Genomic DNA, 26088 nt, shown 5'->3' on the forward strand with positions numbered 1-26088 from the left:
GATATGTTACTAAATCATAAATAAATGTAGTTATAATATGGGCTGCTGTCACTTTAGATACTGAGTTGAAAAGTAAAAAGTTAGATATAAATGTAATGTCTAAATGAAACTTTTGTCTGAAAAGTTTTCTTGTATTTTTATTCTCTAAATTTTTTATAATGGAAGTTTTCCCATTATAAATGGGAAATTAAATTATTTTAATCACTTTAAAAACACAACTCTGTAAATAGTATTCAAATACCAACCTAAATAAATATTCTTTTCTTTCAGATCAGTATTTAAGGACAACCAGGGAAATGTGGACAGAGACTCAAGATTTTCACCATTATATAGACAAGAAAGTAGCAAGATTTCAACCGAGGACCTACTTAAACTAGTGTCAGATTATAGAAGGTAGGATTTGGGCTGTACTCTTAAAATTAACATAACTCAACTCTATTGCCATTATTGATTTGTAATTTATGCATAAACAATACTTGATTACCTTATTCTCAATGTCCATATTCCTCCAGAAAGCAGATGGTTTGCCCATGACTTCACATATGCCCAAATGACACCCGCAAGGGTATATTGGCCGAATTATATGGAAGGAGTGTGGAACATTAAACTATGTAGGTTATCTATTTCTGTGTAACAAGTCACCCCAAAACTTAGTGACTTACAATAACAACATCACTTATATACTCCTGGTCCATAATTTGAGCATTGGTAGATGAGGGACATCAGCTGGGCGAGGTCAACTGAAGCTACAAGATCTACTATTAAGATGGCTCATTTAATAACTGCCAAGTTGCTATTGGCTGAGAACTCACTGGAGCTGTGGGCCGGAAACTGTGGCTCCTATCCATGGGGCCCTCTCCATAGGCTACTGTGATTTTCTCATGGCTGGATTCTAAGAGTTAAGTACCCCAAGGAACAGAAAATGATGACTGCCAGTTTCTTAAGACTGGGGCCAAGAACGTGCAAAAGTGCCATTTTTGTACCATCAAGGGAGCCTAGATTCAAACGAAGGGGACACAGACGCCACTAAATGGGAGGAGTGTTAAGGAATTTTAAAACTATGTTTTGAAACTTAACGGAGCAATGCACTGCTGTGAATATAATGATTTATAATATTTCTGTCTTTCAAATGCTTTTGGAGAAAATAATGGAAATTAGTGCTAAAAAGGGAAAAATATAAAAGCCACATTTTAAAAATGAATCACCATGCATTCACTATCTTATGATGATAAGATCTTTGATGACATGAAACTTATCTTAAATTGTTAATCCCCCAATACACATAGGATTCTTGTGCCCTTTGCCCCTTTCCCAAATGTTAACTCTCTGCCTCTCCCATCTAAAAGTCAACGGTCCACTACGAATTAATTTTGTATGTCCAAAACAAAATAACATATTACTATGAAACAGGCATTATTAATATTTTCTGTATCTTCAAGAGAAGATGTGTTTCTATTTAACTATAAGGGATGTTTTCCCAATTTTTTGTTGTCCTGGAAAGTAATTAAACTTGAGAAAGCAAAAATCAAGGTGAGAAGTAAAATCCTAGAGGAGGCCCTGGACCAATAGTACCTGTTTATGATGATACTCCTTACATTGGGTGAGCCCTCCGCCCTTGACTTAATCAAACTTCCTGGTTAAAACCCTTATCGTGGCCTTCCCACAGCTACTAAGTGGAAATCAGGAGTGCTTTTTCTCTTTGCTTTCTTGCCAGAGTACTAAAGCATGAAAATTTGAAATGCTGAGAAGGAATGGTCAAAAGATTTGGGGGTAATCTGGTATAAACAGAAGGCATTATTCTAAAAAAAATCATGTTATAAGCATATAGCAAAGGAAGTTTTCACTGTGGCAGCTCAAGGGCATCTAGAATACCCAATGCCATACTGGTGAAACATTAATTTCATAGACACCTCATACCTATCACATTTATTCTCAGTGTTGTGCTGATGAATGTTTACCAACTGACACTCTAGTGGGAGAAAACTGATTTGTACTGATAGCCAATTTCTATGGTGTAAATTCTCCTACCATTGCTAATTTCAAGCTACCCTTGGGGCTTCACCAAATAAAGAGTTGGGAGGAAATGTGCACACTATTATATAACATTTCTACCATACAATATATGTAAATAAACCTCAAGATTATGGATCATCTATCTCATAGTAAAATAATTAGTAAATGATGAATTTTGAGTATACTTATTACCTTGGACTTTAATACAATTTGTTTAATGGTAAATTTATATAAATTCATTTTAAAAAATGATTGTGTTTAACAATTGGCAGGCAAAATAACTAAAAATTTAACAATCAGCTCTCACAAGCTGGGAAGAGCTGGCTCTGACCTACCACTGTAATTATCCCACCTATCAAAGTCAATTTCCTGAAAGGGAGAGCACTTGAAGCTGTTATCAGGCTACTATGGTTTTCACTTTACTTTAAAGGAGGTTGGGCGAGAAGGTTTTAGTAGAGAGAGGGAAAGAAATGCAAGGACTCAAGAGTCAGGAACCAAGACTGGAGTGAATGGAGAGCAGGGATAGGCAGGAAGGGCGTGTCTGCATGCATTTACAGGGTAGGAGAAGGCAGAAGAACCAAGATCAGGGGAAGGCTCTTTGTCCTTCTTGACTGTTGGTGAAGAGGAGAAAAGCAGACTCATCCACTTAGCACTTGTAATGAAGGCCAGCGCTGCTCTCAAGGCTTCTTAAGATTCCTTATGAAAGTGGATCACTGAAACCAGTTCAAATACTAGTACTTTTTGGAACAGAAAACTATATTTACTATTATACTTGTTTAGCCATTCATGTAAATGTTATCAGAAGTAGGTGCAAATAAATTTATTTATTTATTTATTTATTTATTTATTTACTTATATTTTTTTGCAATCCCCTCTACTCTATTAACAGGTGCAAATAAATTTAAAACAATCTTTAGGATATCTGTGACTTGACCCCTCCCTGGTTTTTATTTGTATTGGCAATATCACATAAAATTTAGTTTTCAAAATCAAACAAGCTACATAAAGTCATTCACAAGATTGGATGGGGTCCTACTGTTTACCCTTAATCAAAGCTCAGAATTACAGTTGACTGTTTTTTTCTTGACTAGAATAATTCAGTGTGTGTGTGTGTGTGTGTGTGTGTGTGTGTGTGTGTGTGTTTTTATATATTTTCACAGGGCTGACAGAATAAGCAAAATGCAGACCATTCCTGGAAGCCTGGATATTGTTGTTGACAACATTCCTTTGGAGCATCCAAGTATGATGTTGATGTCCTAGTTTGCTTGTAGAGTTTTTAATATTTAGTGTTATTTTGGTTAGTTGGTTAGATGGTTGGTTCCAAAGATTTGTTTGGTGTGGGGGTTTTTCTCAAAGTTTGAGATAAATGGAATTTATTACCTTACAGAAATTTGAGGCTTCTTATTTCTTTATTAAGAAGATAAGTATAGTAGAACAGTAACTATATTCAGGGTAACTTATCTGGTGTGCACCATGCACAGAGCAAGGTATTAAATTATATTATTTAATCTTCAAATCTCTAAAGGGTTGCAAATGCAGAAAGTCAGATTCAGATAGAATGATAGACTAATAACCCCTAATGGGAGAATCTATATTCATTCTATCCAGTTCCTCGGACTCAAAATACAGGGCTGGTTCTGCCTCCCTGCGCTGTCAGTTACTCTGAGCACCATGCAGAGCCCCCCAGCGGCCATGCAGTGATTAGAACTAGAATATCTTTAGACTGTAATTACACGGAAAGCATCTTTTTCAGAATATGGTCAAAATTCTGTTTATGTCAGTGAAATGAAAATTTGAATTTCAGAAGTGTATAGTAAAGAATTAACTTAAAAATAGCCCTAGCCGGTTTGGCTCAATGAATAGAGCATTGGCCTATGGAATGAATGGTGCTGGGTTCAATTCTGGTCAAGGGCACGTAGGAACCTTGCAGGCTACCGGCCCTGGTCGAGGGCATGCGGGAGGCAACTGATGGATGTGTTTCTCTCACATTGTGTTTTTCTCTGTCTTTCCCTCTTCCTTCCACTCTCCCTAAAAATAAATGGGGGAAAAAATATCCTCAGGTGGGGATTAAAAAAGGAAGAAAGAAAGAACTTATAAATAAGAGTTTCAAAATTTATTTCTTAAGTGGTGAGATCAGCTTATTTTGTTTAGTTATTTCTGATTATGCCTGTTAGTGACTTTCTCAGTGATGCAAAGAATGAATCCAGACACCCTAAAATTAACTACAAGCAGGGTGAGATGGGGGACACAGGATAGCTGAAGCACTATTAGCATTGTGAAGTTTTTTATTTTTATAATTTTTCCACAAAACATCTTATTATGAAACTAGAGGCCCAATGCGCATGAAATCGTGTGCAAGAAATAAAATGAGAATTCTAACTTAAGCCATGTTCCAAATCACTTTTATATTGATTGGTATGAAAAAGAAGAGGACAAACTAAGTCATTTCCTCTCTCTGATGTGAGAGATGTGGCTTTTATTACCTATGGGAAAGAAAAGTAACAAAAGAGAGAGCTAAGATATTCTCTTTGTCTGGACTGTGGGACATTAGAGAAATTCAAATAAATTATAGAAATATTATAATTTATTTTTTTAAAAGACCTATAATTTGATTCCCCAGCATAGTTAGCTAATAATTTTGCTTTTTTGAACACAGGAAGATTCCAGATGGGATAAAGGAAGGTAGAAGGCCTTGCTATTTTTCAGTACCACAACTTCAGCCTCCAAACTATTTTATCAGAGAAATTTTGATTTACAAATTCCTCATGGTCTTCTTTTTAAGCTGTACTTACAAGGTTAGATTTTTAAAAGATTATAAAAACTGAAGAGAAAAATACAATAAATTATACTAATATTGCAGAGAGGTTTCAGGTCAGGTCTATGTTGTGAAATCACTCTGTAGGGGGAAAAATACTATTAATCCACTTGGTACTATTAGTAATGGACACCCACTATAGGGCAATGGGTGAATTCCTAATATCTGGTGAGTGCGCTCAAAGGATCAGTAGCCAAAATTTACTTTTTATATCAAGTTCAATACAAAAAGAAAATAATTATAAACCTATCTGAAAGATTTTCCAGTTTTTACGACATCAATTGTATTAAATATATAGTTTGATTGTCTATCATACCTAATTCCTACAAATTTTTCATGCTAGCATAATTTAACATAAATTGGCATAAAAGAATGGAGTTTCTATTTTCAGTGGATTAATTTTAAAATATGTTAAGTATTATTCACTTAAAAAATCACATTAAATGACAAACTCTTATTTTCTGATTTTTAAAGACTGTGTAACATCGTCCTTTATTCCTGTCAAGCCTTTCAATATGATGGCTCAACCAGAACCCACAGTGGAGGTGGAAGAGTTTGTTTACGACTCAACAAAGTATTGCCGTCCTTATAGAGTATACAAAAATCAAATGTATATTTATCCCAAGCACCTCAAGTATGACAGCCAGAAATGTTTCAACAAGGTAGGGTGTGGTTCTGAAGTATCATCCTCTGTCTTCACTCTGTTTAGACCACATTAAAATGGTCTCCTGAAAGTTCAAATACAAATTACCATAGTTCATCACTTTGGAAAAGAAAATGGTTTGAAGAAAATTCTTAATAAAGGGCAATGATGAGTTTCCCGTTAAAAGTGCTTGTGTGGCACATTAATAACTTTCTAAATCAGCCCTAAATAATGTTGTTTAGACTTTTTTTCAGTTTCTTAAGATACTCTGCACATAGCATGCCTGTCCCTCTTGGATATGAGTTTTTTCTTCTCTTTAAATAATCTCTCCAAATCCTTCTGCTATTTCTGAGCACTATGGATGTCATAAGAAAGTATTGAGTACTGTACATGTTTTGGATTTAATTTGAAGCTACTTATTTTAGGCACTTAGATTGTTTTTTGGTGTTACATTATAGGCCGTTATAGTTTCCATTTCCCTCGCTGTAATTTCAGGCACGAAATATAACCGTGTGCATTGAATTCAAAAATTCAGATGAAGAAGGTGCCAAGCCCGTGAAGGTAGGCCAAGTCCACGGGGGACGCAACATTAAAGGGTGGGCAGGCGCACGGGTTCTCGCTGCCACCGGGAGGCTTTTTATTCAGGAGTGATTGAAAGAGAAGCAATAAAACACATGTGTTTTTATGTCCTAATTGTACCTGATTGAATAGCCATCATTAACTAGAGCTATGAGAAATGCCAGGCTGTGGCTCTGTTTAGCTTTTCATGATGGAGAAAAAGGGAAACCATTCTAGTGTGAAATAAACGCAAAGGTTCCCCCTGGAAGACTTTGCCATTTTCAGAGAGTGGCCTGCCTCTGACTCGGCATGCTTGATTTAAATGCCACCTCCCAGCTGGCCTGCATGTGGCCTGTGCAGAGGGGTTGCTGTATACTGACCTCTGGCTGATGCACTAGGCCCATGGGATGCTCACATTTATGGAAGGTGCGTGAGGCCAGAGGACCTGGGAAATGGCTCTAGGACTTCAATGGTCCCGCTTGATGGTCATGTGATTTTATAAGATCAATAAAACTATGAGGTTTGTATGAATTGTGCTGTTTTAACCTATAAAGCTGCCACTGGGTGGCATTTTTCAGAGTTCATATTTGATATAAACTTTTTATTTTATGGGCTTCAAACATAAAATAACCTATAAAAATAGGGAGGAAAATAGTTTCTAGTTGGCCGGTGGCCACATCTTCCCAGTCGCAGTGAATCAGAGAAAGGACAAAACCAGTTGCTAACGAACCCCACAGTCATCTGAGATTGCCTCTGAAAGCCCTCTGTCAGGTACCAATTGAGTTCTCTGCGTTAAGAAGGTCAGAAGAACAATAATCAATTTGAGGGATTGAATGAGTCGTGCTTCAGAGAGACTTCTTTAAAATAGTCTCCAGCTGCTCTCCGCATCCACAGGTTCCAAGTTCCACAACACATTAGCATCAGGAGAGAAAAAAGGAAGTGAAATGGAGTAGCCAAGCAAACAAAGGCAGTGACCAGATGGCAGACACGCCAGGCTGTTAGAGCAGCGTTCATGTGGAAAATTCTAGGAAAGAAGGATAGTAGCAGGTGTGGGGCCCCTATTTCACTGCATTCTAAAGCATCGCACAGATACCGCAGATGTCAGAAGACGCATCCTGAGCCTTGGGCAAAGGGAGCCTTTAAGCTGTGAGAGTAGGAAGTGCCCTGTCACCTCCCCTGGCCTGGTTAGGGGCTGGAATCGAATGGTAATTTAGTATGGCGGAGCCGGGAGCCAACTCTGTCCTTCCTGCTCAGCATTCTTGGTTGGGGGCTGGCATGTCAGGGGCTAGGGTCCAACCAAGCCTGCGGTCACCCAGCTGATTGCCTCAAACTCTAGACCCGCACTGGATAGTCCCATAGGAATCAGAATGGGGCAAATGCGACCTCATCTCCTAGTCATCAAAGTTAGGTAATGAGCTGATTTGCGTGTTCAGTATCAATATATTACCTACACCATGAATTCAAGCCTTCACATTTTTCTTTAGCAGCACCCCATTGTATAATAAATTCAGGGCAGCATGTCAATGGAGTTCAAGGGCACTTAGATGTCACCTAGGCCTGCCAGGATCGCAAAATTTATCTTGGTCCCAGGATTGGTAAATGAAGAGTTGTGGCCTTTATTGTGTTCAGGGTCAATTTCAGATGCTCATAATTATTCAACTCATAACTTTTTAAACAGTGTATTTATGGAAAACCTGGAGGGCCCCTCTTCACCTCAGCCGCCTACACAGCAGTTCTGCACCATTCCCAGAATCCGGATTTCTCAGACGAGGTAAGGGCCAGGCCTCCACTGCCCCCAGCAGCTCCTGAAACGATGGGTGAGTGGGCCGGATAGCACACAATATAAACACTCAGTCTAGCCCGCACCACAGACGGAAGACCTGCCTCGGCAGCTGCATTACTTAACCAAGATTTAGAAATTACGTTAATTGACAATTGCTCCAAAAGTATGTTGCAAATTCCATTAGTTCAGTCCAGAGTTGTCTTTTAAAAATGTGATGTTTTTCTCTTATTTCTCTGGTCAATATAATAAAGATTGTGTTAGATAGCTTTTAACGATCACTTCCAAATCATAATGAAAAGAACAAACAAATACATACACTATGAGCCCACACTATTGCTTATAATCTGTGTGAACTTGGGTGACCTTGGACCCCCCCGCCCATCTCTAAACATGGCATGGAATAAACCCTGCCCAGGCCAGCTCTCAAGACTTTCTTATTACCTGCGTGAAAAGAGAAAAATTCATTATATTACATTGTTAATCATGGAAAATTTGAACTGTATATTGGCTTTTTTAAAACCAGGTTAGCATACTGGTATATAAAGAATATTTAAGCTTGCAAACCATTACCATTCAGGACTTCGCAAACTTTATCATGAGTCAGAATCACCTGGAAGGCTTATTAAAACGCAGATTATTGGAAGCCTCCCCAAATTTTTGGATTCCATATGTCTAGAGTGGGGCCTGAGAATTTGCATGTCTAACAAGTTTCCAGGTGACACTGATGCCACTGTTAGTTCCAGGGACAACACTTTGATAATCAGGTTATTAAATTCTTTCCTGAATAATGTGAAAATAAATTAGAGAGATGGAAAAATGATAGATAGATAGATAGATAGATAGATAGATAGATAGATAGATAGATAGATAGATAGATAGATAGATGATAGATAGATAGATAGATAGATAGATAGATAGATAGACTAATAAAAAAGCTGATAGATAATTTGCATGGCTCTATATCACGTTATTGCTTGATTTGACTATTCTGGAAACTACTTAGTTGCTGATAAGGAATGGAATGCAGCTTGCCTGTGCAGGATTCTGGGATTCCAGTGTGAAGTGGTGATCAGAAGACATGGGTCCTTGCCCTGGAAGATCCCATTACTAACAAGGCCATCTCTCAGTGACTCCAAGCCTGCGAACATATCTCATCTTCGTTTACCCTCTATCATCCCACTCACCAGGCTATTGGGGGGTTTAAATGGCAATGTATGTGACAGATGTTTGGAAACTGCAAAGCTCTATAAAATGTAGAGGGTTTCAAAACCCATCTTTCCAAGAATATAGAGTTTGATTCTCATTAAGAATATTCTTAACCTACATCAACTTTGTTTTATATTTATCCAGAAGCATTATAACTACAGTGTGGCCTCTTCATAAAATGGCTTATTACTTAATTACCACAATCTACATTTTTATACACTGTACTCCATATATTTTTGTTATTTTCTAAAAGGGATAAACTCCATACTTAAGTTACATCATTTATTACTACCATGTTTCTCAGCCATGTGCCTGTTATTGCCTGGGGAATCTTATAAAATTCAGATTCTGATTCCGTATGTCTGGGGTAGGGTCTAAGACTCTGTATTTCTAATGAGCTCCCAAGAGATGCTCATACAACTGGTTTCATGCATACTTGTTGGGAGACAAAGAATTCCCCTTCTCTCATTTTGTGTCCCTTCACAATAGAACCTCAGTTTGTGCCTTGTTTACTTTCTACAGTTATGTCCACGTGTGTCTGTTTAATCCATACTATAACAGCATGAATTATCTAATGAGACATACTAGGTATTCTAAATTATCACAATCGACCACAATACAAAGTGAAAATATCAACATCTTAACACATTACTGCTAGCAGGATGGGAATTGATTGAGAGTTAAATCAGTACTTCTGACACTAACAATTAAACATAGACCTAGATTTCAGCGAAAGAATTCTTTAAAGAATTTTGTCTTGCTCTGACCCTGGGCAAATTATTTTAATCTCAGTCCAACTATTATCTCTTTCATTGCAGGTGAAAATTGAGCTTCCAACACAACTCCATGAAAAACATCATATTCTGTTTTCTTTTTATCATGTCACTTGTGACATAAATGCAAAAGCAAATGCCAAAAAGAAGGAGGCTCTGGAAACATCAGGTACTGACAGGAAGCAATACAAGATAGCTTTACATGTCATTTGTTGGACTTGAATTGGAGAGCATTTTAAAAGCTCTGATTCATTCTATTTTTTTAGGGAAGTTTTATAATCATAAATAATAAATAACTGGATTGTTCCTCCTCCCCATGGAGGTTTGTACTCAAAAGTTTACTCTTTGTTGTTCCTCTGCACAGTTGGATATGCGTGGCTTCCTCTGATGAAACATGATCAGATAGCTTCTCAAGAGTACAATATCCCAATAGCTACAAGCCTGCCTCCTAATTATTTACGCTTTCAAGATTCTGCAAGTGGAAAGGTATTGAATGATGTATAATTTAAGAGAAAGAAATACATGAGCTAAATGGCATGAGGTTATCTTCTTTCTGCTATTTAAATTAACCCAACCATGTAGTTATAGTACATCCATTATAATTATGAATCAAGTGCACCTACGATATTTCATATATCTTGTTTACTTTATGGCCAATAGAAATGATCTATTAGCAATGATCCCTTGATACCACACTGGTCTCATTCATCAGTATTGCCAGGTGTATTTGCATCTTTTATTTCCTCTATATATAGATGAATGGATCAGGATGGCAAATGAACATACACTAAATAGCCTATTTATCTGCTTTCTCTCAAATTGCCACAGTGACAATAACAAACTTTTTTTTTGCAGCACAGTGGGAGTGACATGAAATGGGTTGATGGTGGGAAACCACTTTTCAAAGTATCGACATTTGTTGTGTCAACAGTGAATACGCAGGTGAGCATGGTGTCTGAAATGTCAGCATCTTGTCCAACAGGTAGAATCATAAGGTGTCTCCTATATTTACAGGAGGAGACTCACCATTTCACAGGGTGTCAGAGGAGCTGGTGATTGAAAAGGAACAATGTTTGTGGCATAATTATATGCCTCTCCCAGGGGAGATAGAACGTCCTAATCCATAGAAGTCCAGGCACCAAAGTACCAGAGTGTATTTATCAGGATGACACCTTCCTTGGAAGATGGTTTGTTTCCACTGACAACACCCAAGTGTCAAAAATGTGACATGTTAGAAATAAAGACTTTGGACCTTAACTGAAAACTAACTCTAACTCCCAATGCCCAGCCAAAGCTTCCCTAATGGGCAGGCCATGAGGTTGGCAGAACTGCAGCTGGTAACTGCCTTGGCCAACTTCTGGCTCAGTGACCCTGGGCAAGTCACTTCACCCCGAATTTGCTGTTTCCTCATCAGGAAAAGGATAACAATTGAATCTCTCTACCCAAGGGTGTGGTGATGATTAAAGTGAGAAACTACATGTGAAAATATTTCATGAACTGCAAAATGCGATACAAATATAATTATGATCATTGTACATTACCACAAACTCACCCCTCCCATTGTGAGGCATATTTTAACCCAATGTGAGCATATTCCTGGCACCAATTATAAACTGCAAAGCAAATTATCACAAGTACCTAGAACACGTTTTTCTTCTTCCTTAAATTCTCTGTGTATCTGCTTTTTGATTTTTGTTTCATGCTGCTTTAAATTTAGTACATACATGGTTGCTAGGGAAAAAAAACACAAATTAGGACCACACATAGATCGGATCAAAACGTCTCTCAGTAATCTTGGGTACCTCAAGCCAGATGTAATGCTTTTTCCCAAACCACAGATGGCCTTCTAGAATTGACAAATACCAGAGAAAGACCCAGAGCGTGTATCTGACCCCTCAGCACAGAATTTAGAGAATTTCCAAAGTGCCACTCTCTTCAGTGAATACCATTCAAGGGCATATCAATCTGCAGGGGCTGCCATAACAAAATACCACAGATGGGGTAGCTTAAACAACAGATATTTATTTCTCACAGTTCTGGAAGCTGGAAGTCCAAGATCAAGGCATTGGCAGAGTTGGTTCCTTCTGAGGCCTCTCTCCTTGGCCTTCTCCCTGTGTCCCCACGCGATTGTTCCTCTGTGTGTGCACATGTCTGGTGTCCAAATTTATGCTTTTATAAGGACATCAGTTATATTGGACTAGGGCCACTCTAACTGCCTCACTTTAACTTAATTACCTCCAAACACAGTCATAGCCTGTGGTACTGGGAGTTAGGACATCAACCTACGGATTTGGGGGGACACAAAGGATAAGAGTCATGTCATCTCATGACATTAGTGTGCACTTCCTAGTTTTTTTATTAGCTCTGGCAGATAAGTCTGCAAATGTCCCTATGCATTCCTCATGTGTGTTAAGGAATATGTAAGAAAAATTGGTAGAAGTCTATGGAAGAAACAGGAGCAAGAATAGGAAAGAAGACAATTTAAAAACACAAAAAAAGGTAGAAAGCCAAGGAAAGTAATTCTCCAGCCATGACCATGTAGCCGAGAAGGAAAACAAGTCTATAAGCATGAAATAGGGAAGAGAGTTGGCTTCGTAGTTTATTTCAACTCTAGCCCTCCGTGAGAAGCGGAAGTGAATGCTCTGTCATTGAGGCTTTCATAAAGCACTTGCACATGAAGGCATCGATCCTACAGAAAGGCTGCCTCCCATCACCGTGATTGTTACACAGTTTACATGTCCTCAGAAATAAACACTTTTATTCTTGCTGTTTCAGGATCCATATGTAAACGCATTTTTCCGAGAGTGCCAAAAAAGGGAGAAAGATATGTCTCAGTCACCTACCTTGAATTTTGTCCGCTCTTGTAAGGTAACGTGACATGCAAATCATTTCAGTGGTCTTTGGGGGAGAAATGGGCAAAAGGGACCTTTGTAATTTTCATTGACTCACAAACTAAGAGGTAATTATCACTGAAAATTTTTAAATGCCTTATCAATTAAGAGAGTCAATTATTTCATTTCACAATTCCTTAATAGTTTCTGTCTGTGGGTTAATAAACAAGCATAGGTAGGTGTTTCAAAATAAGAATGATTGAAAAGTAAAGCAAATTTATTTTAAATTAGTTTTTCAAATCCCATTGCCACATTGCCCCCACTCCTGCATGCCATGCTAAATACAATGAGGAGCAAGTTCTGAAAACCATCAGCAGAATAGGCTTTCAATTTAATCAGTGCCCTTTTGTTTCCTGTTGGTTTACTACAGAACTTATTGAATGTGGAAAAGATTCATGCGATCATGAGTTTTCTGCCTATAATCTTGAACCAGCTCTTCAAGGTTTTGGTCCAGAATGAGGAAGATGAAATAAGTACAACTGTGACCAGGTATCCATAACATAATCTTAGGAGAAGAGATTTTTCTCATCTGTGGTTACACAGAACTTTGATTTTAACTGAATGGTTACCTAATTATGTATGCTTGCATTTCATTTGAACACATATCTCAAATTTAAGTATTTCTTACTCTTGTTTTCTAATCATCTGTTATTATCATTTGAGTAAAAGACTATAACTCTTTTTCAACTTTTCTTTGTGATATTTAAGTAAACTTTTTAATTTGAGGTAATTATAGATTCACATGCAGTTGTAGGAAATAATGCAGAGAGATCCCATGCAATTTACCCAATTTACCCCAAAGGCAGCATCTTGCAAAACTGCAGTACAGTAGCACTACCAGGATATTGACATTGATAGACTCAGATACAGAGCACTCCATCTCCACAACTGTTTCCCTCTCATCCCCACTCACACTCCTCATCCCAGGTAACTACTCAGCTGTTCTCCATCTCCAAAATTTTGTCATTTTAAGAAATAAAATATTGTATACATATATCTACACTAAAAAGAGAAAGATGCAAATTGGTTGTACCTCCATGATGCCCACCAGCCCATCAGGACTGAGTATGCAAATTAACCCAACAAAGATGGCAGGTTAATTTGCATATGCAGGAACGGAGTGAAGACTGAAGGCTCTGCCCGAGTGAAGACTGAAGACTGAAGGCTGAAGGCTCCATTGCAGCCAGAGCCAAGCTTGAAGGCTGAACACTTGGCTCTGCTGAAGGCTGAAAGCTTGGCTCTGCTGTGGCCTGGGTCCTGGGTGCTGGAGGAAAACCAGTGCCGGCAGCCAAGGGAAGGAAGGCCTATTGCACAAATCTTCATGCAATGGGCCTCTAGTGTACATATGTGTGTGTGTGTGTGTGTGTGTGTGTGTGTATACATATATGTATGTATACACACATACATATATGTATACACACATACATGCATATAGATGAAATATATACATATATGTGTGTGTGTATATACATGTATGTATACACACATATATGTATATATTTCATCTATATACATATCTATCTCTATATCTACCCTTTGGGATTGTTTTTTTTATTTTTCACTCAGATTAATCCCCTGGAGAGTCATCCAGGTTGTTGCATCTATCCATAGTTCCTTTCTTTTTTATTTCTGAGTAGTATTCCATACCACAATATGTTTAACAATTCACCAGGTTGTTTCCAGTTTGGGGTAGATTTGGGGTAAATATAAGTTCTCATATCACTAAGAAAAATGCCCAGTGTGATTGCTGGGTTGTATGACAGTTTTAAAGAAAATTTTTTCCACAGTGGCTGTACCAGTTTACATTCCCAACAAATCTTTTTCTTTTTTTTTAATATTCTATTTTTCTTCAACTCTTCTCACTTTAGGTTTGTCTATACTATGCATTCTTCCAACATTACTAATCTGTCTGGTGACTTTGGCAATCACAGTTTCCTCTTCATAGAGATCATGTTTTGAATTATTGAATCATTTATTCCGAATGTTTTTCAATTAGTCACAGCATTCCAGAAATAAAATTACTCTTAGCATTGACATGTTTGCAGTACCTTCTCAACTCACAGGCATATGATTAGCCTTTTTCAGAAGGAGAGTCTTTGGCCTTGGTGTTTTTTTCCCCCCCAATATTTTTATTGACTTTAGAGAGGAAGGAAGACGGAGAGAGAGAAAGAAACATCAATGATGAAAGAGAATCATTGATCAGCAGCCTCCTGCACGCCCCTCACTGAGGATGGAGCCTGCAACCCGGGCATCTGCCCTGATCAGGAATCTAACTGTGACCTCCTGGTTCATAGTTTGATGCTCAACCTCTGAGCCATGCCAGCCAGACTCTTTGGCCTTGTTTTTAAAGTGAAGCCATGAAGCTCTGGAAAGTTAAGGCAGCTCTAACAGTTCTATAACCAGCCAGTTCTAGACACAGATTAAAAGTCCCTAACTCTATCTTCAATGGGTGCTGTTATAACATGAGTATATGGGTCTGTGTTGACAAGATTCCTAAGTATTTCAGCTGATAGATCTGTTGAAATTCTGAGATATTCCTAAACACAACAGCTCCATATGGAGTAACTGGAAGTGTTCATGTGAAAATATCAACCCTCACCATCACTGCTATAGAAACCCTGTCCCAGCTAAGGGTGGGGGAAAAAAAAGACTATACATCTTAACCTAATTACTTTTTCCAAAAGCATTAACATATAGTGCCTCTGGGTTGGAAGTGAAGCTCTTTTAAAAATGAATATGATCATTCAAGGTTAAAGATCTTAAGTTTTAATCAGGCACTAAAAATGATCCTTTTTCCAAGAAAACAGTGTCACCAAACATAGGAACCATAATAGCACATTCAACTCAGGCAGAAAAGAAATCTCCAATGTGATACTACAGCCATAAGACATTACTTATATCTAGTTTTTAGAGCTATCAAGGTTGGAAATGGCAAACAGGTACTATAGATATTAAATACTCAATATTGGAGGGGTAGGGGGGAGGAGGGAAAGTCTGAAATTGATTCATTCATTCATTAACTAGTAAGCACCCAGTTTTCAAGCACTCCTGTGACAAACCAAGTGGAATTTTTCTGCCTTCTCCAGAAAGGCCACTGAACATCTGTTTTTTCCAGGGTTCTGACTGACATCGTTGCCAAGTGCCACGAGGAACAGCTGGACTATGCTGTCCAGTCATACATTAAGGTATGAAATCAGCACTTGGACATTGGTCCTATGCCCTTGTGCTATGTGGCTTGTCTCATTTCCTGTCTACATAAGTGGGAAGTTTTTCTCTTTTAGCTGGATGGTGCCCACCATAGTAATACGAAGCATTCCTCTTAGCTACTTAGAATTTCTTCTCTTTGCATTGATGGGCTAGATGTATTGTTTGAATGTATAAGTGAATAAATAACATGTACATATGCAAATGAATATTTATGTGGGGAAAAACAGCCAAGAAGTTTGAGTTAGAGAAGAAAAATATTGTCCTTTGGACGTCAACATTACAAGAAATGAAATTTCTGTGTAAATTTAAGGAAGATTTTTCCTGTTGGTTTGTTGAATGCTCTATGTTTCTTCTATAATGTTTTCTTAGCTTTTCTTATTGTTTTCTCAGGCATTATTTCATTTTCCCAGTTACTGTATATTTGTACCTGCTTCTGGTATGTTAAGTCCTTTATCCTCCGGCATGAACCACTAGCCCATTCCATCAACTGTGCACTGCTTCTTCCAGTGTCCTTCAAGTTTATATTCTCATTTCCAGTTGGTCTGTGAATTAATGCCCGTGAACTTGCGATGATGTTTGCACATTATAAATCCTGTCTGAATGTCATCTTCTTGAATTAAAAAAATAAAATAAAATAACTCAACCAGAGATAGCTTAGTTCACTTTATGATGCGTAGAGGACCTAAATTTCTATTTTTTCTATGCACAAGTGAAATCTTTTTAAGACATGGACCATTTTAATTAAAATAATATATTCCACTAATACATATGGATAGACATATACCCATATATTTTAGATGTCTAGAAAGATGACTAGAAAAGAATTTACGGTCTTTTGTGCTAGAAATTTGGGAGAGGGGGTGTTTTTCTTTAAAAAAAAAAAAAACCTGTTGTAAAAGGAAACAGAAATACCTGCCAGAAATGTTAGGTGGTTTCCCAAATACCTTACTTTAAGTGTATGCCCAGATATTCAAAAATAGTCAGTTATTTCACAATCATTTCCCTCTGCTCTAATTTTACTCATATGATCTACATTTCATTTGCAGAAAGCCAGATTCTTAGATTCACCTATAAATGCCTTTTTAATTTGCTCTCTGTTTAAAGATAGAGTCTTTGCATACTTTTATATGGTGCTGATTAATTTATATTCAACAGAACCATCTGCTGAACTTTCACTCTCTCAATGCTTACCTCAATTTTCCATTTCACTCTTCAATGGGACTGAGACAAAAAAAATTCTTCAGTCCACATTACACAAAGTCCTCTCCATTTCAATGCAGTTATTATATACCTTATTCCAATGGAATCATTGAAAATTACATTAAGAATCCACTGGTGTTGTGACATTTTTGTGACAGTCAAGTCTAGATCTTATGAGAACCTTGAAATCAGCTCTCAGACTCCATCTGTGACACTCTCAGAGATGTATATTGGCAATGCATCCTGGGATGGTCTTTATTTCTAACCAGGATGTTTGAAATATCCCGATGAGATCATTTGATTTTGTAATAAGACTGCTTATTTAGGTTTCTCTGAAGGGATTCAAATTCAGAAATACACCTATGTGGAATTTCAAGCTGATAATAATTCCTAAAGATGTTCTATAACACATTTTTCATAATCTAAAACAAATACAGCCTAACAAATATAACCAACTAAAATTTTACTCTGGAAAGATCATTAAAGTAGCAAGTGGGAACCTAGATTCCAGTCAAGGTTAAATAGTTAACTTGAACAGTCAACTTCTCTGAACCTCACTTTTCTCTTCTGTGAAGTGAGATGGGATAGACCAGATGAACTTCTAGCTCTATGATTCTATGATTGGACTCCTGTTGTAGTACATGGTTGACAGTATGACCTTGACCAAGGAGTCTGATTTTTTTTTTACCTTTGGTGGGAAAAGTTATTATTTAACATGTAGATAGATATTAAGCCCCACAACTAGGAGTATAATGAAAACTGATGGTCTGGTGCCTATACATGCTTTGATGTCCTTCAGAGATGTGATATTCAATGCAATTAATATTTATTCAGAAGCAAACTAAACACCATTTCAAGTTCAGTGGTGCTAAATGCTGCTAACTCACCCATCTATGGTATCCAAAATACACACATACACCATGTCTTTTTCAAAAATGTATGTCTAAAGTTAATCTAATGAAATGCCATGGGTTACAGAAATTCATGGAACTGACATGTGATAACGAAAATTTTAAAATAAGAATAGTTCAGAACTAGTCATAATGCCCTTAGGCCTAAATGACTGCATGATATTAGGGGTTATGACATTACCTCACATGAGTCATGATCAAGGGGGGAAAAAATCATATTATTCTGGACTTTAGCTAGTTTCATGCATCTCTTAGCTTTGTCTTTCTCTTCTGGGATGAACTTGGAGAAGGCAGTCCCCATCAGGACACTTAACTGTTGATGAACTATGAAGTTCAAACAAATAATTACAATCCAAATTTGAATGTGCCTCTGCTTTGAGTTTCTTGCTTGCCTTCACTCCTGATTATAATGAAGTCTGAATTGTGGATATTCTGAAAAAAATGACCTCCCTTGAGGCAAACCAAACTCATAAGTAAAATGGTATAATTCAGTGATAAGCATTTTATATTTGAACTATACCTGTAAACATTGATGGTAATATCCTTAAAATAGATGAAGAAAAACTGAAAACTAAAACCATTACATGCACTCAGTAGTGCATGCCAAAACCAGTTTTTTGAGAAATAAAAAAGTGAGTAGGTGTTATCTTACTGATGGCCAATGTTCATGATCCTTTGATGGCTGTGCCTAAGCATGAGGTGGTAGGCCCTGGGCCTGTGGGGAGCTCACCTACTGGCCTCTGGAAGCCACCTGCTTCCCCACTTGGCTATTTGAGTGGGTGCTCTACCCTTTCAGGATGAAGAAATGCTACCATGCCACATGTTACCAGTGGAAGGAAGGAGAAGGGGAAATGTGTCCTAAGTAGGTGGGTCAAAGCCCTCCATGTTTCCTTGAATCTGCTAAATTGCGCTCTGACTCTTCCTTTGATTTCTACAAAAAGAGTTTCAAGGAGAGCTTAGGTGAGCCAGGCCCTCCCTGTGCAAAGCCATAAATAGGAACAGGTGTGTACTGCTCTTCTCATTGGGCCTTCATTTATTTCATGGCAAAATCTGGTATGAGCAGATAATTTTGAGTTATGAGTTATTCATGGAACATTATTTCTGAAGCATTGTTTTCTTAAAGCATCTTACTTATTACACTTTTCGGATTTTGTTCAGTTCGTGTTCAAGACCAGGGCATGCAAGGAGAGAACTATACATGAGGAACTGGCTAAAAATGTGACTGGTCTTTTGAAATCAAATGACTCAACAACAATTAAGCATGTCTTGAAGGTAAGGAATTGAAAGATGATTCTTTCATTGTTAGTATAAGGTTCACTCTCACCCCCAGGAGGTGATAGCATCCACTGATTTTCACAGATCATTTATCTTATAGTTTCTAGTATACACATATTGAAACTGTAGCATATAAAAGCATTAAGCAAGAGAGGTCTATATCAACAGAAAAGATCACCTTAAGAACAAAATGGACCTCAGTTAAGTTCTTTGGCCTAAAGACAGAATAAATGTCGAAGAAGAGTTATCTCAAACATTCTTCTAAGTATAATAAAAATCAAGTGTGTTGAGTTTATTAGGCACAATATATACCAACAAAAGGATTAATGATCTGTTAATAAATATATTGACAACAGAGAGGAAGCCAAAAAACAGCTACTCTTTGACCCCAAAAAGTTGAAACACATAAGGAAGGGATGGTAAAAAGTTTATGAAAAGACAGCTCTAAATTATTATAGAAGAGTGAACTTAGTCCCCAGCTTAATTAATTATCTATCATGATGGGACCCTCAGCTTCATGATGCAACATAAATGAACCAAAAAACAGAATTTGTTGAATGAAAAAGGCAATCACAAGAGAATACATACAGGATGATTTCATTTACATAAAGTCAGTGGCAAGCAAAACTAAATTTATTTCTTCAATGATATTGGTAGCAAAATTATGAAGTTAAGCAAGGGAATGACTACAATAAAATTTAGAAATGTTTGTGGTGGAGGGGAGGGAAAAGAGAGAGGATGAGGGGGTGCATTATTTAAACTGTACATATGCAACATAGACTTTTTTATCTGGGATAAGTATCACCCTTTCACCCTTGGACCTAGGAAAGAGGGGCCTTCATCCTGGTGCACGCTTTGGTCTTTTCTGACTGAGCCCCACCCCATAGGAAAGGATATGACAGTAGCCAAGAGTAATGCTCACTGGGAGCTCCTCCTATGCCTTTCTAATTTTTGAGGATTCCCTAGAGCCCCCACCTCATGGGCTTTCAGGCTTCCTCGCAGGCCTACTTAGACCTCATTCTTCAGTCCATCCTTCACCAGGAAAATCTTCCTGCCTGAGTACAACCCTAGAACCAAGTGGGGAGCAGTTTGCAGTGGAAGAGAGGGACTAGTTTATGGACAACACCTGGATGTGCAGGCTGGACAGTCACACGTGGACCAAATTACTCTAGGTGCAGGGCTGAACCTTGGGTGACAAGAGGCTATAGGCCAGGGCTCTTCTCCCCCCAGATCCCCATAGTTTGGTACAACATTACAAGTTGTCATGGAGTTATGTTTGTCAAGGTAGGATGATCAAACTTTGTTAGCATGACTTCAAACTTTAAATATTTAGACCTGTGGCTTCAATTTTTTATCTTTCCTCTAGCCCTTGAAATATTAGGGGTGGGCCTGCTAAGATATATTTTAATATAGAGAATTTTAGTTTTGTTTACCAGGTGTACCGGTAATAATGCAGATTTTTTTTCAATAGATGGAGTTACACATATGTTGATATATATGCGATTTGATATGTATGCTATTTTGTTGTATTGAGAGCAGGCTTCAAAACTTCATATGTCAAATTTTGTAAAGGTGTTAACATCATAGATATTTTTACACTTAAAAATGTTGAATTTCTGAGGGCTTGCCCGGGGTGGGAATGGCTGGGGGGGAGGGGAGAAATCAACTGGTGGAAAAGGAGACATTTGTAAAACTTTAGACAATAAAAAAAAAAAATAAAGGTCGAATTTCGTGCCAAAAAAAAGAGCATTTGGGGGAAGTTTTAGTTCATTATTTTGAAGAAAAGTGCTGCTGAAAGTTATCATATACTTCAGGAAGCTTATGGTGAACATGCTTCATCTCAAGATACTTGTAAACTGGTTCAAATGCTTTAAAAGTGATGATTTTGATGTGAAAGACAAAGAATGTCCAGGTCAACTGAAAAAGTTTGAATACCAACAATTACAAGCATTATTGGATGAAGATGCGTGTCAAACTCAAAAACAACTTGCAGAAAGATTAAACGTTGCTCAGCAAACAATTTTCAATCATTTACAAGCAATGGGAAAGATTTTAAAGGAAAATGGGTGCCACATCAACTGAACGAAAGACAAATGGAAAACCGAAAGTCATCAGTAGAATGTTGCTTCAACAGCACAAAAGAAAGTCTTTTTTTGCACCGAATTGTGACTGGCAATGAAAAGTGGATTTATTTTGAGAATTCCAAATGCACAAAATCATGAGTTGATCCAGGTCAACCATCAACATCGACTGCAAGGCCAAATCACTTCGGAAAGAAGACAATGCTCTGTGTTTGGTGGGATCAGGGAGGTGTGGTGTATTATGAGCTTCTAAAACCAGGTGAAACCGTTAATACTGATCGCTACCAACAACAAATAATCAATTTGAACCATGCTTTAATCATAAAATGACCAGAATGGACCAGAAGACACGGCAAAGTAATTTTGCTTCATGATAATGCACCATCACACACTTCAAAACCAGTTAAAGACACGTTAAAAGATCTTGCCTGGAAAGTATTAACCCACCTGCTGTATTCACCAGACCTTGCTCCTTCAGATTACCACTTGTTCTGATCAATGGCACACGCACTTTCGGAGCAGCACTTCAAAACATACAAAGAAGTGGAAAATTGGGTCTCTGAATGGTTTGCCTCAAAACAAGAAAAGTTCTATTGGGACGGTATCCACAAATTACCTGAAAGATGGGGGAAATGTGTAGCTAGCGATGGACATTATTTTGAATAAAGGACTTTTGATGTTTCTCTTGAAATTATCATGTTTTCTTTGATTACAAAATCTGCATTACAGTACAGATTAGTAACCCCTGATATTAGTAACCCCTAATATCAAACCAGTACACCTGGTAAATAAGTGAAACAAATAGAACCTCGTGGCTAAATACTGCATAGGACTATTCTTTATTAGCCATCCCAAGTAAACTTGCATCTTGTTTTAAACATCTTTGAGATGACAGAGAAACTGAAATGTCTGCCATTTACTTTTACCATTAGGACTTTGATATAGATCATCCTAACTCATATTATTGCTCTGATGCATTTACTTTCAAAGAACACACTATAAGATAAAGATCCTATAATATTACATGATGTAAAGAACAGAATTATCATTATTTCACCATAGAAGAACAAATTTCTCACTGCCTTTTCTTTTCCTAACAGCATTCCTGGTTCTTCTTTGCAATTATCCTGAAATCCATGGCACAGCACTTGATTGACACAAATAAAATTCAGGTAAGATTGTAGGTAAACAATGCTACCCAACAATTATGCTCATGAACATGCTGTCAATAGTTCCATTGGTATTTACTTTGTAAACCATAGCAATATATGTTCATTGCTTTTTAAGTAGGAGAAATGACTGTGTATCACTTTAATCTACGTGGTTTTCTTTCGTGCAGCATGCAAGGCTGGGTACTCAGAATCTTAGAAATTTAGGCTCAGTCTAAGATCGACTTTTGTGTTTCTATCTATACCAAAATGTGAATCTAATGATAAAGTTGACTTCTGAAGGTGAATGAATCTTGCCTCTGTCATGAAAAAGGGGCTGTGTAAATTCATGACGTAGAGCCTGAGATGGGAAGTCTCAGCTGCCTGGACTTCTCCCTTGTGGGCAGGAGTTCAGGCAGCAGGAGTAGATTCCTGGACCTAATGCTGGTCTTTAGGGACCCATGGACTTTCATTCCATCCAACACATGTAATCTCCCAGCCACACCATTTTGCATCTTGTGGCAGAAATCTCTTGACTCTGAGGTCCCACTGGCACCTGCTGTGGCAAATGCTGAGACCATGAAGTTAAGACTGGCTGGTACAAACTTTCTTCTATGAGTAAGATCTGAGGACCTAACATAAACCATGGTGATTATAGTTGATGATGAAATTTGCTAAAAGAGAATAACTTAAATGTTCTCATCAAAAACAAAAATGAACAAACAAAAAAGATAACTGTGAAGTGATAGATGTGTTAATTAACTAGATGAGGGAAATTTTTTCACATTGCACATATAAATGTATCAAAATATGATCTACACTTTAAATACCTCACAATTTTATATGTCACTTATACCTCAATACAGCTGAAATAAAATTTTAAAAAGACCAGCTGTATCTCACTACTTATTAGAGGACATTTTAAGCCAATATTTGCACTCATTTAGTTAGTCATTCATTGATTTCTTAGAGTTGCTAATTGGGGGATTTTTAGTTTAAAAAAATCAAAGTACTTGATTTTTAACTAAGTAGAAAACTATGTGTCTAAGAAAATCTAGAACAATATTTATTAAACCATTAATAGTATTTACTTCCTGGAAGGGAAGAGAGGGGAATTAAGATGTGAGAGGTAATATAGTCAATAATATTATTATAACTATGTATGGTGGGTTCTAGGGTTCTAGACTTATGAGAAAGATCACCTCATCCTATCTAATAATAGACAAATATGCAAATTGACCATACCTCCGACACACCCACAAGCCACACCCACCATCCAATCAGAGCAAGTATGCAAATTAACCCAAACCAAGATGGCTACAGCCACAGAGAGCAAGGTTTCCTAGGTAACAGAGGAAGCCAAGCTTTCTGCCAGCCATTGCAGGCCTAAGCCTCCACTCAAGCTACAAAGTTTCAATTATAGAAGGTAAACAAATTCAAACAAATGGCGGCAGAATGGTGCTTGAGAGAGCAGGCCAGGGTTACTGCCAGCAACAGGGGAAGCAAAGCTTTCCATACACCCTGGCTGGGCCCACCCGCTTAAGGCAACAAAGTTTCAATTATAACCCCAACACAAATGGCTTCGGGCCTCGGAGGGAGCCCCAGGCTTGGCTCTGCTCCAGGCTACAAAGTTTCAATTGTAGGAGGAAAATAAATTCCAGATACCAAGGCCTCCACTTGCGCTGCCAGCCGGCATGGCCTGCCTGCAAACCATCACAGGCCCCTCACTCAGGCCGCCCCACGCCCCAAGGGAACCCCCATCCTGATCAGGGACACCCTTCAGGGCAAACCAGCTGGCCCCCACCCCTGTACCAGGCCTCTATCCTATCTAATAAAAGAGTACTATGCAGATTGATCATCACTGCAACACACAATATAGCTACCCCCAGGTAGTCAAAGATCCTGCCCCCATGTGGACACAAGATGGCCACCACAAGATGGCCAGCAGGAGAGGGCAGTTGGGAGGCACCCGGCCTGCAAGGGAGGGCAGTTGAGAAGGACCAGGCCTTCAAGGGAGGGCAGTTGGAGGTGATCAACCCTGCTGGAGAGGGCAGTTAGGAGTGACCAGGCCGGCAGAGGAGGGAAGTTGGGGGCAAACAGGCTGGCAGCAGAGTGGTTAGGGGGTGATCAGGCTGGCAGGCAGAAGCGGTTAGGGGCAATCAGGAAGGCAGGCAAGCAAGCAGTTGGGAGCCAGCAGTCCTGGATTGTGAGAGGGATCAGGCCTAAAACGGGCAGTCGGACATCCCCTTAGGGGTCCCAGATTGGCGAGGGTACAGGCTGGGCTGAGGGACAGCCCCCCTCTGTGCACGAATTTCGTGCACCGGGCCTCTAGTTTATGTATATAAAAGCCTAAGCGAGCGAACAACCAAACAACGGAACAACCGGTCGACTGGTCACTATGACGCGCACTGAAAACCAGGAGCAGATGCTCAATGCAGGAGCTTCCCTCTGGTGGTCAGTGTGCTCCCACAGCAACCTCCCGCAGTCCCTCTCCCCAACTGGCCCCAATTGGAACTGGGCAAGAGGGCCCCAATTGGCCCTGATCACCAGCCAGGCCAAGGGACCCCACCCATGCACAAATTCATGCACTGAGCCTCTAGTAAGTTATATAAATGTCTAACCACTATGCTGTATACCTGAAAATAATGTTGTATGTCAACTGTAATGGAAAAAAAAGATGTGGAAAGTCATAGAAAAATGTTACATGTTTTAATAGTTTGCAATTAAAATATGTTATAATTTACTTTTTAAATGAAAATTTTATTGGCCAAAGGAGAAGGAAACATTAAATGAAAATGATAGAAATCATGATCTTAAAAGGGCTTCTATTTTATTATTACATTCAAGTTTTCAGGTGTTTTTTTTTTCCAGGCTTAGCATCTCATATGTCACATTATAAAGAAATGACCTATTCTTTTCTTAGCTTTCTCGGGCTCAAAGATTTCCTGAATCATACCAAAATGAATTGGACAATCTGGTCATGGTCCTAGCTGATCACATGATTTGGAAATACAAAGACCACCTTGAAGAAACAAGAAGGGCCAACCACAGCATTGCCAGGTTTCTTAAGGTACAGTTATGAGATGCAATTCCATTAAAGCTCCCATGTTAATGGATGTGAGATATCCTCAATGTTAATTGATTCAAATCTTCATTTTTTATGAGTAGTCACAACTAACACTGTTTGATGAATACTTTTATCTATCTTTCCTACTTGAAATACTTTTCACGGTTATTTTTTTTTTCTTTGCCTGTCTCCTCCAAAACTACCTGCTGTTTACACACTCATTACAGTTAAGAGAATCTGACAACAGAATAAGAAAGACAGTGAACAGTTCCCTGATAGAAATCTCAGGATCTTTTACCTTCACTCCTCAAATTCAAGCTGCCTTAACTGAAAGAAAAGCTCCTCTGTTGAAGGAGACCAGTGAGATTTTAAAAGGTTTTTCTGACCCATCTCTGCCACCCCTGTTCCTTCCCAGAGCTGTACAGTACAGGGATGAAATTGCTAAAGAAAAATAATAAAATGTAACTGTTTAAAAAATAAACACACAAGTAAAAGCTAAAACTTTCTATAGAAAAGG

The 26088-nt window shown here is 38.3% G+C and overlaps 1 protein-coding gene across 3 annotated transcripts in view; it reads left to right on the forward strand.

Moving 5' to 3' along the window:
- The window catches only part of DOCK10 (dedicator of cytokinesis 10), a 216862-nt gene that overhangs the window by 147178 nt on the left and 43596 nt on the right, over window positions 1-26088 (forward strand). For all 3 annotated transcript variants that reach the window (XM_054723258.1, XM_054723257.1, XM_054723259.1), the window contains exons 15-28: window positions 271-393; window positions 3174-3253; window positions 5303-5490; window positions 5967-6032; window positions 7708-7800; window positions 9837-9960; window positions 10156-10277; window positions 10647-10733; window positions 12567-12659; window positions 13053-13171; window positions 15798-15867; window positions 19159-19272; window positions 22457-22528; window positions 25428-25574. In XM_054723258.1, the coding sequence (XP_054579233.1) occupies window positions 271-393; window positions 3174-3253; window positions 5303-5490; window positions 5967-6032; window positions 7708-7800; window positions 9837-9960; window positions 10156-10277; window positions 10647-10733; window positions 12567-12659; window positions 13053-13171; window positions 15798-15867; window positions 19159-19272; window positions 22457-22528; window positions 25428-25574 (1498 nt within the window). The remainder of the gene's footprint in view (window positions 1-270; window positions 394-3173; window positions 3254-5302; window positions 5491-5966; window positions 6033-7707; window positions 7801-9836; window positions 9961-10155; window positions 10278-10646; window positions 10734-12566; window positions 12660-13052; window positions 13172-15797; window positions 15868-19158; window positions 19273-22456; window positions 22529-25427; window positions 25575-26088) is intronic.

The sequence above is a fragment of the Eptesicus fuscus genome, chromosome 11 (genome assembly GCF_027574615.1).
Source record: "Eptesicus fuscus isolate TK198812 chromosome 11, DD_ASM_mEF_20220401, whole genome shotgun sequence".
Lineage (NCBI taxonomy): Eukaryota > Metazoa > Chordata > Mammalia > Chiroptera > Vespertilionidae > Eptesicus > Eptesicus fuscus.